We start from the raw sequence: 19688 nt of genomic DNA, 5'->3' as shown, positions 1-19688 counted from the left end.
ATGATGATGGTCCCGAAGAATATGACTCAATCAAATGTGTTGCATAACCCAGTCAACCAAACTCTCGGGCGTATTCTTTATTTCATTGAGATGCAAAAGAGAAAATAAATAAGAACATCCTTTCTTTCCTCCTTTGTACAAAATATGTTACAAGTAGAGGGCAAAATGAATTGTGGTACACCCCATGCAAGGATTATTTCAAATGTGGACATGAAGATGCATATTTTCAGTTTTCGAAAGAATCTTTTCACTCAAATTTGGGCCTGTGTGTGTTGTATTGGTCCCTCTTCCTGGTACCACGTGTCCCTACCTTTGTCTTCTCCCAATGCCCTGTTTGTAATTTATTGCATTATCAGTTTCCCATTACCCCTTACATCCCATTTTGTGTCCCAGTACCCCATTAGATTAGCCTTGCTCTTCTTTTTTCCATTACCCCCTTACACCATCTAACTTTTGTCCAAGGACCCCATTATTACTGTCTCACTTTTCCTTGTCCCAGTACCACATTTCCCATCCGTATTCTTCCTGGTCCAGTATTCCATTAGTAATCTGTTGCATTGACACTGTCTCCCTCTACCACATCGTGGTATCCCATTAGTAATCAGTTGCATTATCCCGCCTCACTGTTCCTCATTCCAATAAACCCATTACCCCATCTACCTCTTCCTCATTCCGATTTCCCATTAGTAATCTTTTGCTTTACCTCACCCTTCCTGTTCCTTCACACTATACCTGATTACCTGTGCATCACTCTTGCTGGTTCCAGTCCTCTATTTCCTTTTCCTACCTCTTTATATGTCACAGTACTCCATTATCCAAAGATCCCCATACTTCATAATGCCGCTCCTCTATCCCTTCTCCCTGTACTACCACCTCATTCTTCCTCTTCCCCCATTACATGTTCTCCCTATTTCAACCACTTCAGCTTCTTTCTTATCTCTGTACCCTACTCTTCAACATCCGATTCAGTCTACTGTATTCCTCCCTCTCTGAGGGAGGCAACAGCTTTTGCCATGTAAGGCCATAGCCAAATCTCACACACTCATTCTTAATAACAAAGTCTGGACTTTGGGCCTCCTACTTCAATTGCACAGGGATTTCTGGAAATGACACCCTATAATTAATAAAATGGGCCACCACCACATCCCACATAGTCAGCTCTTAAACACAGGCAGACAGCATTACCGTTGGTGTAACCTAACGGTAAGGGACCAGTGGTCCCATGGTTTCTTTTTTAGCATTCACATTCCTGCTTATTGTTTTGATGTGTAAATATTGTGTAAAAAGCCTCAGGGAAAATGTCAAAATATTCAGGGCCCCGTGTCAGAAGCGCAGAAGTGACTACACACAAAATGTTCCCAGAGTAGAGGTTGTAGCATCTGTGTTACGTTTGACCAAGTCTACAATTGTGGAGGCACAGTGATGGGTGATTATGTTGCTCCTGCCTCTGTCAATCCACCACCACATGCAGGAATTGGAAGCCACGTTTTGATTAGCTGTGCAAGCGTTCTCTCTGTCCCTTTATCATCTTTATTTCAGCTATTCATCCCCCAACTTCCATTTCTCTAAAACCTGGCTCTGTGACTGGTGCCTCAAAAAACACCAACAAGAAAATAGATGCATAAATGTTCATGAAAAATGATAATTCTGTAACACTGAAGTATAAATGCACTCATATTGTGAGAGGAACCTAATTACTTATTAAATGTGCTGCTACATGTGCACCTGTAATGCCTCCCCACTCCCAGGTTAGGCATACACAATACAAGTAGTAATACTAATGTGTGTTTTTATGTTGCCTTCCTTTAATAGTAGTAACTACTAACTGTACTCTTCAGTTTACATAAAGATCTTTGCAGTGAATGTGTAACTCACTGAGTTATCTTAGTAGATCCCTTGTGGATCTGAATTTTAATGCAAACAGAATCAGCAATTTCAGATTAAAATAAACTCTGCCTCCTGTAAACAGATCTTTATTTTGTTTTTGCAGATATGGCAAACTGCCTGAAATGTCCTGAGGACCAGTCATCCAACACCAGGAAGGATGGCTGCATTCAGAAGATCACTGTTTACCTCTCCTACTATGATAGCCTGGGCATGGGCTTGGCTTCTGTAGCTGTTGTCTTGTCTATAATAACAGCTGGAGTGCTGGGAATATTTCTCCGATACCAGGACACTCCTATAGTGAAGGCCAATAACCGGGATCTCAGCTACACATTGCTCATCTCCCTGATGTTGACATTTCTCTGTTCCCTCTTATTCATTGGACGTCCTGCAAAATTTACCTGTCTGATCCAACAGATTGCATTTGGGATTATCTTCACTGTTGCTGTGTCTTGTGTATTAGCTAAGACTATAACTGTTGTCATTGCCTTTAATGCCACCAGGCCTGGGAGCAGATTGAGCAGATGGCTGGGGTCCCGGGTGTCTGCCTTTATGGTCCTCTTGTGCACTCTGGGAGAAGTACTCATTTGTCTCTGTTGGCTGTTGACCTCACCACCTCACCCTCACACTGACATGCAGTCTGAAACTGGGAAGATCCTCCTGCAGTGTGTTGAGGGCTCTAGCACTGCCTTCTATGCTGTGATTGGTTACATGGGACTGCTGGCCTTTGCCAGTTTCATGGTGGCTTTCCTTGCAAGGAACCTCCCTGACAGATTCAATGAGGCCAAGCTCATCACATTCAGCATGCTGGTGTTCTGCAGCGTCTGGGTATCTTTTATCCCAGCATACCTCAGCACTAAGGGCAGGTACATGGTAGCCGTGGAGATCTTCGCCATGCTGGCTTCCAGTGCTGGGCTGCTGGGCTGTATCTTCATCCCCAAATGTTACATCATTCTGCTCAGACCAGACATAAACACCAAAGAATATGGAAATTCGAAGAGTAACTCATAGTCACCTACAATTATATTGTGTTGTATGATATTTGTGTACTTCCTAGAGGTAAAATGTGTCTGTCTAATATTGAGAGGGTCTCTAGCTTCAATTTATTGGTGATTTGGGCTCAGGGACTTGGATTAGAGTGGACCAGTTTGAAAACAGTGAATTAACCTTGAATAGAAAAATGGAAGAAACATTGAGGTTCGGCAAATCTTTGCAAGGAACAAGCACTTTCACCACTATTGAGATGTATACAAGGCAATCCTGCTCGAGCACACTTTAATGAGAAGAATTTTGAGGGTTTGAAAAGTTGGCCAAGTTACTATCATCATCATCAATACGTTTATTCGGAAACAAATTTCCATAAACAGCAATACAAGATAAAATGCAATACAAAATACATGATATAAAAAGAAACACATTAGATAAAAAATGACGGATCTTTAAAAGTGCATGTGTGATTGGCGATTAATATCCTCCAAGGGAATGCCTGAAGAGTCGTTAGATTGTCAATATTCAGTCAGATTTTGAGAGATGATTTTAGTTCTCCTGTGCCAGGCCTTTCTCAAATAGTCCACCAAGCCCCATGCTACTGGCAACGTGGCATCTGAGAGTAAATAGCAAAGGGCTGGTCTGGCTTGGGACAATCCAGCTGACCTCAGTAGTGGCAAAAGTGTTTTACTCCTTAAGTCCATGTATGTTGGGCAAAACAACACAAAGTGCAAAAGGTCCTCCACGGGGTACTGACAGCAAGGACAAGCCTGAAGTTGAGCATTGTAAGACTAGTTTTTTGTACGGGCCCCCAGCCATAAACAGTCAAATCGTGCTCTTGTAAGTACCCAACGGTCATAAGGTTTATTACTAAATAACAAGTATGGCTAGATAGTGTCTGCGATAGTTAAAACAACATGCCTTCTATTAGCACAAGTGCCTAGTGCAACAGACTCTCTGTTTGACTCAAGGATGGATTTATACAATTGCTTGTGGGCCCTTACAACACACAGAGTCAGAAAGGCTGGAGGGCAGATAAGGCTAGCACAGTTTAACTGATTCACACATTTCTCAATATAAATGAGCCACAATATTTTCTTGGCAGACGGGCTTCTTATCAATGCAGTTATGATTTTATGAGAAAGAATGGCTTTCTGATTTGACCATAATGCCAGCCAATGCGCAAGGGGGGCCAGTAACCATCACCAATGTGGGGGCACCCTAGTTCCAAATGGATGCCATCATTTGGCGCTGATTGCGGAAGCCCAAGTAGTTTGTTTAAGAAACTATTCTCAACTTTTTCGATGCTTGGAATCTTTTCAATGCCCAACAGTGCAGCCCCATAGTTAGTGGCTGTTTTGGTTTGTGCCCTGTAGACTTCAAGGATAAGCTTGAGTGGCTGCCCTAGACAGTCATTTTGGAAACGGGATATGCCAACCAAGGCCTGTCTCATCCTCGTACATTGTTTGTCCACGTGGCCAAACCCTCGCCAGTTCTCGGTAAAGGTAATTTACTATCTATCTATCTAAAGGCAAGTTACTATCAAATGTGAATGTTTTTCCGGAACGCAAATTTGCACTACCAAAAGGAACATCTGCTACTTCTTTATTTAAACTTGTATACAGTGCTGGCCCTGACCAGAGCATCTTGGAGCACTTTACAAACTTTGATGGATGGAAGTAAAAGGAAGTCGCACATTTGTATTGCAGGATAGGAAGATCAGGATGGGCAAAATGACAGTGGCAGTGGGGATTTGACTGGATTAGGTGGGAGAAGCAGTATGTTTGAGGATTTTGAAAAATGTACAAAGGGTAGAGGTGGAGCAAATGTTGGGAATTCAGGCATTCCATGCTCCGGTGCCTCATTGGTGATTTTTCTGTGTGCAAATCACCTTGCAGTGTGGTATGTGTAGGACACACATTTGTCTTGGCTTGTCTATTGTTTGTGTGGGTGATTAACTTCAATTTGTTGTAACGGTTCTAACGGTTCTTAGATCTTGCAGAGACCTTTAAAGATAATTCTTTTTGGTTTTGTGAACTGTTGGAACTGGCTGGGAGTGAGTTTGTGTGATACATATTTATTATAAATAATGAGTCTTGTTGCTGTGTTCTGTACAGTTTGGAGAGGGCAATAGTGTTGCTGAGGAGTCTAGTTAGAAGGACTTTTTTTAGAGTCCAGTTTGGGGGGGGATAAGTGTCTGACCTGCATTGAGGAGGTTTTGTGGGACAAAGATGTGGTTTATCTTCTAGAGGAAGTGGAGCTGAAGGTTGGGTGCATTGGTGACCACAGCTATGTGGTTTGTTTAGCAGATATGAAGACTGAGGTCTCCATGTATGTATTGAATGTTATAAATAACACCCTGGAGCTGTGGGAGCTGTTGGAAAATGAACTTGAGCCAAGATTGTAAGAGGCCCCTCTCACTTTTAAGGAAGTCCTATATTTGCTCCTGGCCAAGCGCATCAGGAAGTGCACTCAGAAGTCTACTGTTTGCTGGACTTCACCCTGGAGCTGTGTGAGCTTTTGGAAAACGAAGTTGAGCCAAGATGGACATTATTCTCCCCAACTCTGGACTTGAGCTATTGTAATACTAGGCTATCACCTAGCGGTATATTACTACAATGGACCCCAATATAGTGCCTTTTTCTTTTGTGATTTTAGATTGTAAGAGGCCTCTCAAACTTTTAAGGAAGTCCTATATTTGCTCCTGACCACGCCCATATGGAAATGCACTCGGAAGTGTACTGTTCGCTGTTTGTACATCGAGCAGTCAAGCAGTGCGTGTGCCTGTGCCTGTAAGCACACATATCTCCTCCTCCCCTGCCTTGAATGCAGAAATATTCTACTCTGAGGGAAACAGCGTTCTGTCCCAAGCGGTGTATGGCAGTCTTTACTCTGTCAAGTAAACTATTTTACTACCATCTCACTATTTATGTGTTCCAGTATATGTAATGCGTGTTGAGCTGATAACTTGTGATTAGCTGTTAAAAAGAAAACAAAGTCCTGGTGAAATTCACTAAACTATAACATTCCCGTTCCCGACATAAATTTGTTATCTTAACACGTTGAACAGTGTGATTGCTGCTTCCCTGTCTGGTGTACTCGCTCCCCTCCTTTCTCCTCCTCCCCCGCCCTAGTGCCCCTCCCCTGCCCCACGCTTCCTGTTCCACCTCCCTGTGTATATCTGGCTTTTAGTAGTAGATGGTTTTACTGGAGCCATGTACCGGAACAATGGCGGAACATAGCATACATATAGATGTGAATATGGCGAATATGGTGACTCTGGAGAAAACCACGGGTGAGAATACTATGAGTATTGGAGAGGCTGAGAATGTGAATGAGATAGAACTAGGTAAACCTAAACCAAACAGAAAGAGATAGCGCCAATTGCTCTTGGGGCTTCAGTGTGTGCATATCCATTGCAACATCGCAGGTCATTCACTCCCAAGACCATTGCATCAAATACAAATCAAAATGAGACTAAGACAACATTAATAAATACATTCTATTCTAAATGCAGGAGTATAAGAACCCCACCACCTGTACCGCAATGTTTAGAAGCAAATGAGGAAGAACACTTGCCGTGCAGGAGATAGTGGCTGCCCTGAACAAATAGCTATAACTTGTTGGCACTAAACTATTGGAAAAGGTATTCAGCTCCATTGGCTGCTGTACCACTGCAACCATAACAGAGTTTAATGTACCCCATCTGAGCATGGGCACTAACTTACTGGACAAGGTTATTAGCTCGACTGGTAGTAGTCCTACTGCAGTCACAATTGATCTCAGCATTTCTGATCTGAACCCATGTCGTGAGCCTTTAATACGAAATGCTGAGTCGCCTTCTATTTCTCAGTCTAGTGCTAATAATCTAATCACACATGATGTGATGATCCACACAAGTACGTCAGAGTTTGGAGATTGTATTTCATCTCAATTAACCATCATTAGCCCAAAATGTAACATAAGTGAAAAGGCATAAGTGACAAAATATTAGCGAATCTTGATTCACAATATCAAACAACCTCAACCCGGTTACTCGCTTTGGGAGATCAAGTGGAATCTAATGCAAGTGGAGAAGTTGTGGTACAATCCTATAGTGAATGCACTCAAGATGAACGAGCTGCCCGGGTTTTTAACCTGTCCACAGTATATGAAGCAGACACCAGTATGGGAAGTAATGCCGGTATCACCTCGACGTCCATGTATGCTGGGCTTGAAAACTTGCTAACTACAGTAGTCAAAAGCTGTGTGAGACTAGAAAACAAAATCAATGCACAGTCCTTACTATTGCATAAAAGCATTAACAAGGGTAGAAAAATAAAAAGAGACTAGGGAACCAAAACATATATAGATAATGCTGAAATAGATATTGTTTATTTGGAGATAATTGATCGAGGGATGTGCGCATCTCAAGGAACCCTCAGGTGGAGCTGATTGTGATATTGATATGCCCGAAAGTCGCGAAGAAAGCATAAAAAGTATTAATCCCTTGCCGAGTCAAAAAGGCGAAGGTGAGACACAACTGACAAAATGTCAATAGAAAAGATGTCAAAACCCAAGACAGAAAAAGAAAAGGAAGTGTTTTCAAGCCATTATGTATAACAAGGCCCCAAGAACTAAAGAAACCCCATGTGTAGTGAATGACAGTGTACTAAGAATGACTTTTTGTGAATTAGATAATGAGACTAGTGATCAAAATGTGACTAGTAATAAAAGAAACACAGAAACAACTAAAAAGAGGGTCAAAAATAGGCATTTATGACACACACTGTACCAAAAGTATGACAGTCTCAACTGAACCCCAATCTACGAATGATATACATAATTATATGGTCATGCCGACATATAATGTTGAGAAAGTAAGTGAGAGTAGTAATCAACCCCATATACCGGCCGGCCGCAAAGCAAAAGCTAAGGTTGTACACAGGTCTAAAGGATGTTGTGTTAGAAGATGTAAATTGTCTGTTTGAAGGAACCACTGAAGCTTCTAGATCTATCAGTGTAGAGGTTCAAGGTGGAGATAAGGAAGTGCTTGTGACTGATCATTCTCGTCTTAGCTGTCTTTCTGCCAATAGGCCCACAGAGAGGCAAGATGAAAAAGTAAAAGTGCTACAACTTCAATATATCAGTGCACAATAAAGGCACCCTCCCCTCAACAGAGCAGCTGTATTGAGAGTAGTGCATAGTGTTGTCCCGCTTAGAAGTATAACAACTGATGATATATTGAAAGCAGATCAAATAGTTGAATTCAACAAAACCATAACCAGCATCTGGTTTGCCTCTGATATACTCTGAAATATGTTGCCAAAGTGTTTTGAGTTGGGTATAAATGTGGGATTGCACATATGTATACTCTAAAATATAGTGCAGAGACTACATCGATTTACAATGACAGCAACACGCGCCATGTGCCAAATCAGAGATCAGATATGACACATTGGATATGTCCCGACTCTAGACCTGTCTATCCTATCATATCATTTCATAACATATCCTCCTAGGGGCAGTGGCCAAAAAGAAATGGTAACCCATAATGGTAAGCACATTTTATGCAACCCTGTAGGTAACAATAATTTGTTGTGTTCATGGAACACTAGAGGTTCGAACAATGTGTTATTGTTGGCCTCTGAAGGGTTATTGACAAATATTCATCTTTGTGTCCTGTGGCTCTCCAAGAGACGTGGTTGATGGAGTTATGTGAGATAGATGACAGAAACACTGCTCAGGTACTCTCTAGGACCGACAGGGAGATCAAACAGAAGCTTTTTAGAAACTGTACGGCACCCATGGTGTATAACAGAATCTTGTGGAATATCTAACATGATACAATTGGTAAAAATATCATGTGAGGTAGTAGAAGGTAGGGAGATGGTAAAGATTAACATTATGATCCACCCAATCTAGTATCAACTAAAAGTAATGTTGTGACAGTAAACCGACTTCTAACCCAACTGGATCATAACACGCCCATATGGGTGGTTGGGGAATTTAATGACAGGATGGGTGCTTTTCCAGAAGCTCTTCCTGCCTCATATATGTCAGAAGCCCACAATGCTACTGAATTTAACACACAAGTAAAAACATGGGCAGAAATGCAGTATACTTATAACTATAAAATGCTTAACGGCTATTGTGGGAGAGATGCCCAAAAAGCCTATACTTGGATAAGTGGTAAATCAGCGCCAACGCTAGATTGTGTATTCGTTAACCCTGATGCTATTAGATTAGTTGAAGACATTAAGAAATGACACATTTTACACAAATTAAGACATATACCTAAATCAAGGTGAAAATCGCATCCAGTGGAACAAAACTAACTTAGACAAAGCGAATCTTGTTGCTGACTGGGAACTACAATACTATGGAGCTAAATGGGAATTAAAACAGAGTGACACTAGATATGATCCGTGTGCGCACCAAGGCAAGGACTAGCAATGACCACTTTGCCACAGAAGACTCTCTCTGCAGTCCTCCCGAGCGTTTTGAATTGGCTTACATATAGCCTTTGGAAAAGGTGATGGACACTAAATGGACTATTAGCAGCGTCCTTATTGTATGCTAGACAAGGATAAGTATACTATTCACCTATATTCACTTATATTTTTATTTTTTTTAACTTGTTTTAGGTATTTGTTGCCTTAATTGTATTGGCCACACCCCCTATTATGGCATTCGTCATAAAATCTGGAACGTGCACGCACCAGCGTGCGCGCACTTAGGCAAGGGCTGGCAAGGACCACTTTGCCACTTCGCGGCGGTTTTGATTTTCAGTCCACCTCAGCTCCACATAGACCCACTAATTCATAAATCAACAGGTTCAACGGTAATGTCCTAAATGTAAATTATTTCTCTCTCTTGTACATCCTTGTATTTGATTTCTCATTGTCTTCCATTGTACTTTCAATATGCAGTTTGTTTAAGATAACAAATTCATGAGTTAGAGATTATGATTCAACGTCAGTACTCTTTAAAATCAGACATGCCAGCGAATCTAATTACCCACAGAATAGGGGAAGGGGAGCAGTAAAGGGAGGCAGTGCTACGAGAATCTTCTGTAAAGCCATCTTTCTGACGCCAGTAACACGCCCCCCAACTACCCCTATAACTGATGTTTGAAACTTCTTTCCTGATAACTTTCAGCCTGTATTTGAAGCTGAAACGAAGTCTGCAAACAAGCTACAATTGAATGACGAGCGTTATAAATGTTGTTCCTCGTCGCCACAAAAGGTTTCCAATTGCATTAATTAACAACAAGGGCTCTGTCTCGGATGACAACTTGTTAGGCTCAACTTGTGCCCATCCCCGCCTACCACCAGCAGACATGCCTACCCCTGGGGTGGTAGATGGAAGCCTGGACACTAGTCATGTCATGGCGGACATATCGATTCATGCCGGCAATTACAATCTTTCTAACATCTCTGAAGCTATGAATACCTCTACACCCAATGCGAACAGTGCTATAGCTTCATGGGCATCGGCAATATCTTATGAACATCCAAATCCAAGTCGAAATATAGCCCCCCCGAGTGGAGCCCCTTTCTTCTAGGTCCCCGGACCAAACTTCCATGCTGGAATTTACCCTTGTGGCCGTCAACATGACAATCACAAGTCTGTTTAAGTTATTTGAAACATTAGACACTAAGATAACGCTACAATCAGAATCATTCAAACGCATTGTAGAATGGATTGTGGTAGATCAGGCATCTAAACATGAACACATGATGATACATGATGTGAAGCATCATTCTAACAATTTAACTTTCAATACAGCGGTCACTAGTGCATGAGAAGCAGAGGGTTCCTCGCCAGCAGTCCCATTCATCAAAAAGGTGATTGTGGCAGTTGATGCAGAAGGAGGCACACCAAATTCCTGTGAAGCTCCAGAAGTGTGTATAAATAAAAAATATTCTTGGATTAGCATTGATCCAGGCTCTCCCGATAACACACTGGAGGCCACACAATTACCAACAAATGATGTGCATTTCGATATATATTTTCCAAAAGCAATACAAAACAACAACTGGCAAAGCCGAAGCAAACTGTAAAAGCACGGAAGCCAAAATCAGGGAAAAAGTATACAACGCAGAAAAAAATCACACAAAGTGAAAAGATGAATCTGGATGTACCTCAAGAACAGCCTCGACATGCTTGTCACGATAGTCATGGAGCTCCTCGAGCAAACCACACTTTGACGTATGTTCCTCTAAACGAATTACTTGAAGTACTCAATGAACGTCAGATTGGCAATGAAATAGAGGACAATGGAACTCATCAGTTGGCAATCAGTATTCCAACTGCAGTCCCGCAGAGAAACAACAGCGTTGGGCATAAGCCTAAGGGTGGGATCTCTACTAAAGGAGCCCCTGATGTTGGGTTTAATGAAAAATTCTGTCAGAGCATTGGGAAAGAAGTGGAGGCATTTCTCAGTAGGAAGAATACAAACAAAAGTACGGCTCAGAATTTACCACTGAACAGAGCTACCAGTGTTCCTCTGCTGCCAGGTTGCTCGGTAGAAGATACACCATGCAACGGTGGCTTGGCTCTGTCCAGTAGCTTACCATCGCCAGAGCTGAGTGCACAGCCATAAGTAGTGAAACCATACCAACGAAATTCAATGCCTCTTTAGTCCCTGCACTAGACCCTTCACCTGCTCATAGGAGACAAGAGATTAGACAGGCTGTTGATGCCTACATGAATGCTCAGCATACAAATGTGATTACTAACACTTATTCACCTTCGAAGTCAGACACAGGGTTGCCCTCGTAGACCGACAAGGAGTGGGGGAAAGGCAACTCATTCCTGATGCTTGTAATCAAGAGACTCAAAACTTAAAGGACATTTACTCTACACAGCATTGTCAACAGTCCCACTCAAATAAAGATGTGAGGCAGGTACATTTTACCACCTCACCTGCAAGAAAACTGAACCAACAGATTGTTACCAAGTCCACTACAGACTCATCTGAAGAACATACATGGATTGAATTATCAATCATGTCATGTCTGGTGTAACGCTCACCTGATTCCCACGGAGGCGCAGGTCTGGCTTCGAGTGCTGATGCTTCTTCAATGGTGAAGCGCAGGACTCTGAAGATGGACAGGAAGGGCCCTCTACTCTGGCTTCTCCGGCTCGCAGGAATATTCCCCTGTGCGTGAAAAGGGAGTATTACCTACTGACTGAGTTATGCTCAAGCCTCTCACTCTCTTCCAACCCTCCACGATACCCTTCCACGATTCCCCGTGAAGTCTCACCTTAGGGTCAGGAAGGATGAGCTCTCAATCCTGCTTCTGATGCAGGGGCGCGTTGAAACCCAGTTACTTCACTGGATTGAGGATTGATGGGAGTTCAGGTAAGCTTGACTATTCAGGTAAGGATCTGTAAAAGTTCTGTTGCAAGTTCAAAAGTCCAAGCTTAATAATAATGTTCATTGTCTTTTTGCAGCAAGCGCTAATGCTTATGTCTTTTTTCCCCTTAGGGGCCAGGGTTCGGAATGCCGGAGATATGGCGCCGACCCGAAGTGAAACGTGCAGTTCCAGTTCCAGTAAATGGCAGGTTAGTTCGGGATGAGCGCTCGGGAACTGTCTTTGCACACGCTCATTCAATGTCTTTGTCTTTTTTCCCCATAGGGGCGGGGTCCGGAAAATGCCTGGAAGCGGCAAGACCCGAAATGAAATGGGAATCACCCAACAGGTAAGTCTTATTCCCTTCCTTCTCTCACCTCTTATTCTTGTCTTTTTCTCTAGGCTCTGGGAAGTGGCTGTGTATCCGGATGATCGCTGCTGAAGATGGAGGAACCCAGGAAAGGTGAGTGAAATGCAGCGCTGCAGCGATCGTAAAGAAATGCTTTTAAAAATAATGTCTTCCCTTTCAGGATCGTCGGTGATGTCTCCGTGGTGCAGATTTAGCTGGTAAGGTCTCTTGTCTCCCTTTGCAGGTGACCCAGGATGCTGACAGGTGTGGCTGAAGTCCAGATGCAGGAGCTGACACGGTGAGCGTCCAGCTGCGAGGAACAGAACAACGCAAAGCGTGAGTTGCTGATCGGGTGTGGTTTAGATAGCTTTGGAAGAAGTCCCAAGTGTGTATCCTTCCTCCGATCAGGTATGTATCCTTCCCCGACCACACCCGGGTGGAAAGTAGTCCCACAAGTAAAGTAGTTCCATTCAGGCCTCAAGAGGGCCTGGATGTGGCAGCATGGTCTGCATCAGGTAAGTGCACATGAAAACACTTGAACACATGTCTAGCTTTATGAGCCTGGCGCCTAAGGCGCCAGGACAGAGGTCCAACATGTGCCTGGCGCCTAAGGCGCCAGGACTGCGTCCAAAGGGCCCCAGCTTGGGCCCGCTGGCACTCCCCTGGGGGAAATGATGCCTGCCTCTGGGGTTGCTGGGTCGGACCTGGCTCCTTGGAGGTAGGCATCATGACATCTGGATGCATATTTCAAACAATACAACTTGAAGAACATAGCAGATAAAATTACTAATGAAAGAAAATTAACAATCACAAATAATAGTACACCCCAAGGAATCAAAAGTGGTCAGGACAACAGAATTCAGTTAAGATCTTGTAAAGAAAATGACATACAGACATCGAATTCCAGACAACGATGCAACATGGAACCTCCATTGCATAATTCAAATTCATTGAGCAATAAAGACCTTATGAAGAAAATTATAGAACAAAGATTTTCACTTATAATGAAATGTGCAGCTCCATATCCGAAATTTGATCTGTGTCGGACGAGCGTATTAAACATCTGTGGTGAAATCCCTGAACTAGAAGATATGTCAACGACTGACATTGATCAGATTGAATTTCTGTCTGATGAAGATCTCTCAATAGTACGCTTATGGATTCCTTCAATGGTGGTGCTCAATGCGTTGTGGAACGCTAAGTTGGACATATAAAAGTTAGGATTCATCATAGCACAGGATCCTTGTGTACAGAATATCAGTCTAGCCTCATGGAGCACCCGTGGGCACTGCCACCTACAAATGGAAAAAAAGCAATTGCCTTGAGGATTATGACATAGTAGCAATACAGGAAACATGGCTGGTAACTGAGCCCATCTGGAATAATCACGACATAGTTTTGCTGCCAGCAGTCAAGGGATCTAGAGGGAGACCTACATCAGGTTTATTGGTAGCTGTAAAGCAAAGCAGTGGCTTGAGCATTGAACCATGGGCCGCTCCCAATAATTTGTTACAACTGGTCAAGATCAAATTACAGAAATCGGTCTTTGCACTAATTAATATGTACCTAAATACAGTGGCCATCACAGATGATGCATTTTATGAAGCATTAACACAACTTTTGGATTTGATATCGGCTTCAAAAAATGTTCCGGCTCCCATACTGGTAGGCAACATTAATTTGAATAGCATCTTTGATCGGAATAAATCAAGATCCATCCAAGTTGAGAGGTGGGTCACGTTTATGGCTGATAGAAATTTTAGATTGGGAAATGTAGCCCTTCCAGGGGATGTACCACTTCAAAATACCTGGCATTGTGGACCTACAGGCAACATCATTGACTACATATACATGGATGACTTCTTGCTTAATCTGGTCAATATGTTTAAGATCGTGCAACAAACAAATAGTGACCACCATCTGCTCTCCATGACATGGCCATGGCAATTACAACAGCCAATGTATGTCCCTAAAAACATGAAGCAGAATGTAATCATCAACAATGTGATGACGCGATTCAGAAGGGCGGAGAAGAACTTACACTCGCTGGAACTTGACTTAAAAACACAAGGTAAGATCAGCAGCCCGTCATATGTTATCATCATGAACAAATACAGAACTGTATTTAGAAGAAATGATCAAAATGCCTTTCGCCACAAACATCAATTTGACCCTGTAGTAAAACTCTGTAAAATCGAATAGAGACGGGAAATGAGTGATTTGACTACTTCCGATCAAAGACCAGCTATTAGCTACCAAAAGAGCTAAGAATAAATACAAAAATTGGATTCGAGGAAGAGCGGCCTTATTATTCCAAACAGACAGTGAATGTATGTTGCGAACTTTGCAAAATAAAAGCACTGCAGAAATTTGGGCCTTACTAAATAATGTAGATCATGATAAACAAACTCACTGTCAGATCAATGGTGTCATGGAGTGGCAATGGATACACCATTTTGCTGAACAGTGATAAAGTTCTGGCGAATTAATTCTACGCATTCCCAGAAGCCAGCTCATGGGAACTTGGAATTCTCCCCTACAATTATAGAAGAACTAATTATGCGCTCAAGTAAATCCAGAGCAGCAGGCCCTGATGGCTTGAGCAATTTTATGTTCAAAGCAAATCCAACTCTTTCGGCCAACATTCTGGATAGAATGTTCAGATCCTATGTAATTAACAGAAGCCTACTGGACTCTTGGCACCCTTCAATAGTGGTGCCCATATTCAAAAAGCGCGATAGGTCTAAAATAGCCAATCATAGGCCTATCGCCCTGTTGGATGCACCAGGCAAGATATTCGCAAGGATAGTTCTGAAGGAGTTTAATTCCTGGACAAAAACTTGTGGGAAACGTGACCCTAATCAAACTGGGCTTGTGCCGGGCATGGGCACCTCTATTAACTTGATATGCATAAGTGCTATCAAAAGCCAAGCTAGAGTCTGCAAACAGCCATTATATTTGGCATTTGTTGATTTTAACGCTGCATTGAACCCAATCTCCAGGCCTCTATTAATGTGTAAATTGTCATCAGGAAAATGTCCATCTACATTGAAAGACATCGGGGGTCATTACGAGTATGGCGGTAGGGGCTTTATGGTACTGTTAAGGATGGTGGTGCCGTTAAGCCCCTACCGCCATATTCTGAGGTCCCTTAGCGGGTCCCAGCAGGAACGGCTGGTCTGACCAGCCGTTATTTGCGGGACCCGTTAAGGGACCTTGGAGCTAAGAACGGTCCCACAATTTGCGAGCCCGTTATTAGCGCCTTCCCCATTCCCATTGAGCCCTATGGGGCCTCAAATGGGAATGGGGAAAGATTTACTGAATGGGGATTTACCGGGTCCGCATAGGTCAGAATGTCCCGTTAAATCCCCATTCAGTGAGACCGGACCCAGACCCGGGTTTGGAGGCAGCCATAGGGCTAATAGTGCCATGGCTACCTCCAAACTCGTAATGACCCCTATCATCTTTGCGCTACATTCTGACACTTCAATACAGATTATACTCAATGTAGAAGGACTCCTTTCATCAGCAATACAAACTGCTGGAGGCTTAAAACAGGGGTGCATAATGGCCCCAGCCTTGTTTAGCTTTTTTATTCATGATATCCAAGAGATTTTCTCAAATGTGATAACTGATGTGCCAAAATTGGGTGGCAGGTGCATGGCAGCCTTGTTGTATGCAGATGACTTTGTGCTTTGTTCTAAAAGCCCGATAGGTCTTCAAAACGTATTAAATGTTTTATCTCAATACATTCAAAATAGTAATCTAAGTATTAACTTGGAAAAAAACAAAATCCTCATGTACGCCCTGAAAAAGACAACTCGCAATACAATGAATTGGGCTGTCCATGAGGTAAAAAATTAAAGTGGTGAGTCAATAGATTTACTTGGGCATGACTATTGACATCAGTCTTTGTAAGCCCTGGCTGCACACTTTTTCTCGAAAACCCAGGACATCTTGTCCACTCTCTCCTCCTCTCCCACTCCTCTCTCTTCTTCTCTGCTTGCTGACCCACCCTCAGCAAACCACCCTCCCTCTTTCTCCTCCTTTCCTCTTTTCTCCCCCAATGAGATCGCAAGACAAGTCCGATCCATGAAAGCCTCATCAAAACAGGTCCATCCCTGTTCCTCTAAAACCATTAAGGACCACATTGATACCCTTGCTCCGGCCCTTGCCGATTTCTGCAACCTCTTCTTTGCCTCTGGGTCTTTCCCCTCCCCTCTGAAGCACTCCCTTGTGCATCCTCTCCTCAAGAAACCCACAGCTGATCCTTCTTGCCCGGCTAACTATCGCCCAATTTCCATAACTCCCTTTTTGGGTAAGCTCCTGGAAAAGCTTGCCATCTCTCAGCTTAACCTTCATTCTGACTCTGTTGGCTCTCTCCACTACCACCAATCTGGCTTCAGATCAGGCAGAAGCACGGAAACTGCTCTCCTGAACATCCGTGAAGACCTGCTCTCCAACCTTGACTCTAACATACCCTCTCTCCTCATTCTACTTGATTCTCCTCATTCTCTCCTCTGCTTTCGACACAGTCAACCATACCACCCTGCTCAATCGTCTCTGTGACAACCTGGGTATCACTGATCAGGCTCTAGCCTGGCTGACCTCTTTTCTCTCTGATCGACCCTCCCAGGTACAACTTGGGTCCTTCCTATCTTCTATCTCCCTCTCTAACTGTGGTGTTCCCCAGGGGTCTAACCTCTCGCCCTGGCTTTTCAAACAATACCTGGCAACTCGCGCATACTGCATTTCCATTTGTTGCTCAAATTTCCAGTGCTATGCTGATGACACGCAACTCATTTTCAGGCTCCCTTCAGCCACCTCCTCTCCTTCCCTCATCTCTGACTGTCTCATTGCCATTCAAAATTGGTGTGCCGCCAACGATCTCTGTTTAAATGCCAACAAGACTGAGATCCTCCTCATTGGTACACCCTCTCCATCCTTTCCCCTCACTCTCTGGCCAGCCTCCCTTGGCCCTCCTCCTGCCCCTACCTGCAAAGCTAAGAACCTCTGGGTCATCTTTGACTCCACACTTTCCTTCTCCCCACACATCTCTGATGTCTCAAAAAAATCAAACTTCTTATTGCACCTCCTTAGAGGTACTCTTCCTTTCCTCACTTTCCCTCAGAAGCTCACTGTCTCCCAAGCTCTGATTCTCTCTAAGTTGGACTACTGTAACAGCCTCTTTCTAAATCTACCTGCCTCTACTCTATGCCCTTCACAACTAATCCAGAACAGGACTGCGAGACTTGTCCTTTGCCTCAAGCTCTGGCATTGTATCTCTCCAGCTCTGAAATCCCTTCATTGGCTCCCAGTGGATGCAAGGATTACATTTAAAACCCTTTGAATTGTCCACAAGGCTTTCTGGGGCCTGGGTCCAAAATACCTTCAACTATCCCTCCGTAAATACCTCCCTTCTCGAGCCCTTTGCTTCTCTACCTCTAACTCCCTCAAGGTAAGTCGTTTTTCAAAGAAACGAGCAGGAGGTAGATCTCTGTCTTCAGCCGGGGCCTCCCTTTGGAACTGCCTCCCTGTCACCTTGAAACTTGAGGAGAACCATCTACGGTTCCGGAAGCTCCTCAAAACCTTCCTCTTCGCTCTGCCTTCGCCCCGCTTCTCCCCTGCTGATCTGCCTTTTTCCCTCGGCACTCTGCACCTGGCCACCTTCTGCCCTTCGGGCCCAGGTACCTGCTCACCCTGCCATCCTCCTGCACTGGCTCCGGGCCACCCCTTGCACTGGGGCCTGTGTCTGTACCCATACAGTTCCCCACCCACTCTTCTTCTGCACTTATCAGATACTCCCTATCTGACTAACCTATCACCTTTGCCTCTTATAGGCTGCACTACCACTGCTAACACTCTATTTAATTATTTATGTACTTACGATTTATTTTGTTTCTCTCCTATGCTCTGCACGTTCCCCCTTTTTCCCTTCCCATGCACGTTCCCCCTTTTTCCCTTCCCCATGCAATTGCGCGTTCTCAATGTCACTGGGCCTAGTAAGATTGTTGTTTTTGTTTCTCCCCTGCTCCCCTCCCTTTGCCTGGTTGCGCTCTGAAACACCTGTGTAAGAGCGCAATATAAATAAAATATCATATCATATCATAACCAAAGTCACATATTAAGACTACAACAAAAGGTTGTGACAGCGATCTCTCAAACGAAAAACATAATGTGAAAATATGGAAAGTTTACAATAATGCCTGCCTGGACCTATGACATCCAAAAATGCACCCCCTTACTGGTGTATGGCATGGAGGCATTGGTTCTGATTGAAGATCATATATTTGATAAACTTGAAGCCACTTATTCGAGACAGATTTTAAATCTACCACTGGGAGTACCGGTAGCTTGGATTCACTATGAACTCGGCCTGATTTCTTTAGCTGCCCTTTATCATTGGCGGTTGTGTGCTCTGTTCAGAAAGGCCTTATGTGTAATGATCCATTTACTCTTTTGAATACATTATCATCTTACCTGTTGTCATCAAATCACACATTTCCCACAAAATGGTTACAAAAAATGTACGACACACTAGTAACTGCAAATATTACTATTGATCTTCTTATCAGTAATCTGACAAAAGCCAAGTTGCAAATGTTTACCATATATTGGATCCAGACAAGAGATCTTTGTTTAACCTATAGACATTTTGATGGTAACTATATGATCCATAAAAAAATGTGCACAATTACACCCTATTTAGTAAAAAGTCAGTCTTTGGCAATTCGCTCTGCAATTATGTGGTTGCTTTTCAACTTATGGCCAAAGAAGGATGTCCTAGCCAAATTTGCAGGTACTGTTTGTCAGGTAATGAGAAAGAAATTATGTACCATTTAATTATTGAATGTCCGAAATTAGACTCCCTGAGGAAAACACATTATGCAAATAATTATTCTTTCTTGGCAGAAGTAAATCAGGATTTGCGATGGAAATTCATTGTCTCTGCTCAGTTAGTATGCATCAGAATAGCCACTGCCAACTACTTGAATGCTTTAAAACTGTAAATAGGCTAAATAAGAATGATTCAAGTCCATATGATGGATTCCATATGACTGATTGTTAGAAGAAATAGAGAGAATTATTTATGACCATTTGACTATCTCTTGAATCATTGAACACCC

General features: G+C 43.1%; 1 protein-coding gene across 1 annotated transcript in view; it reads left to right on the top strand.

Annotated features, from left to right (window-relative positions):
* The window catches only part of LOC138510678 (vomeronasal type-2 receptor 116-like), a 57181-nt gene extending 54286 nt beyond the window's left edge, over positions 1–2895 (top strand). Inside the window, exon 4 of the mRNA XM_069626457.1 lies at positions 1991–2895. Coding sequence (XP_069482558.1) covers positions 1991–2895 — 905 coding nt within the window. The remainder of the gene's footprint in view (positions 1–1990) is intronic.
* Positions 2896–19688: the final 16793 nt, after the last annotated feature.

The sequence above is a fragment of the Ambystoma mexicanum genome, chromosome 6p, assembly GCF_040938575.1.
Source record: "Ambystoma mexicanum isolate Mex_15411 chromosome 6p, UKY_AmexF1_1, whole genome shotgun sequence".
Classification (NCBI taxonomy): Eukaryota; Metazoa; Chordata; class Amphibia; order Caudata; family Ambystomatidae; genus Ambystoma; species Ambystoma mexicanum.
This window is presented reverse-complemented; position numbering and strand designations above follow the sequence as displayed.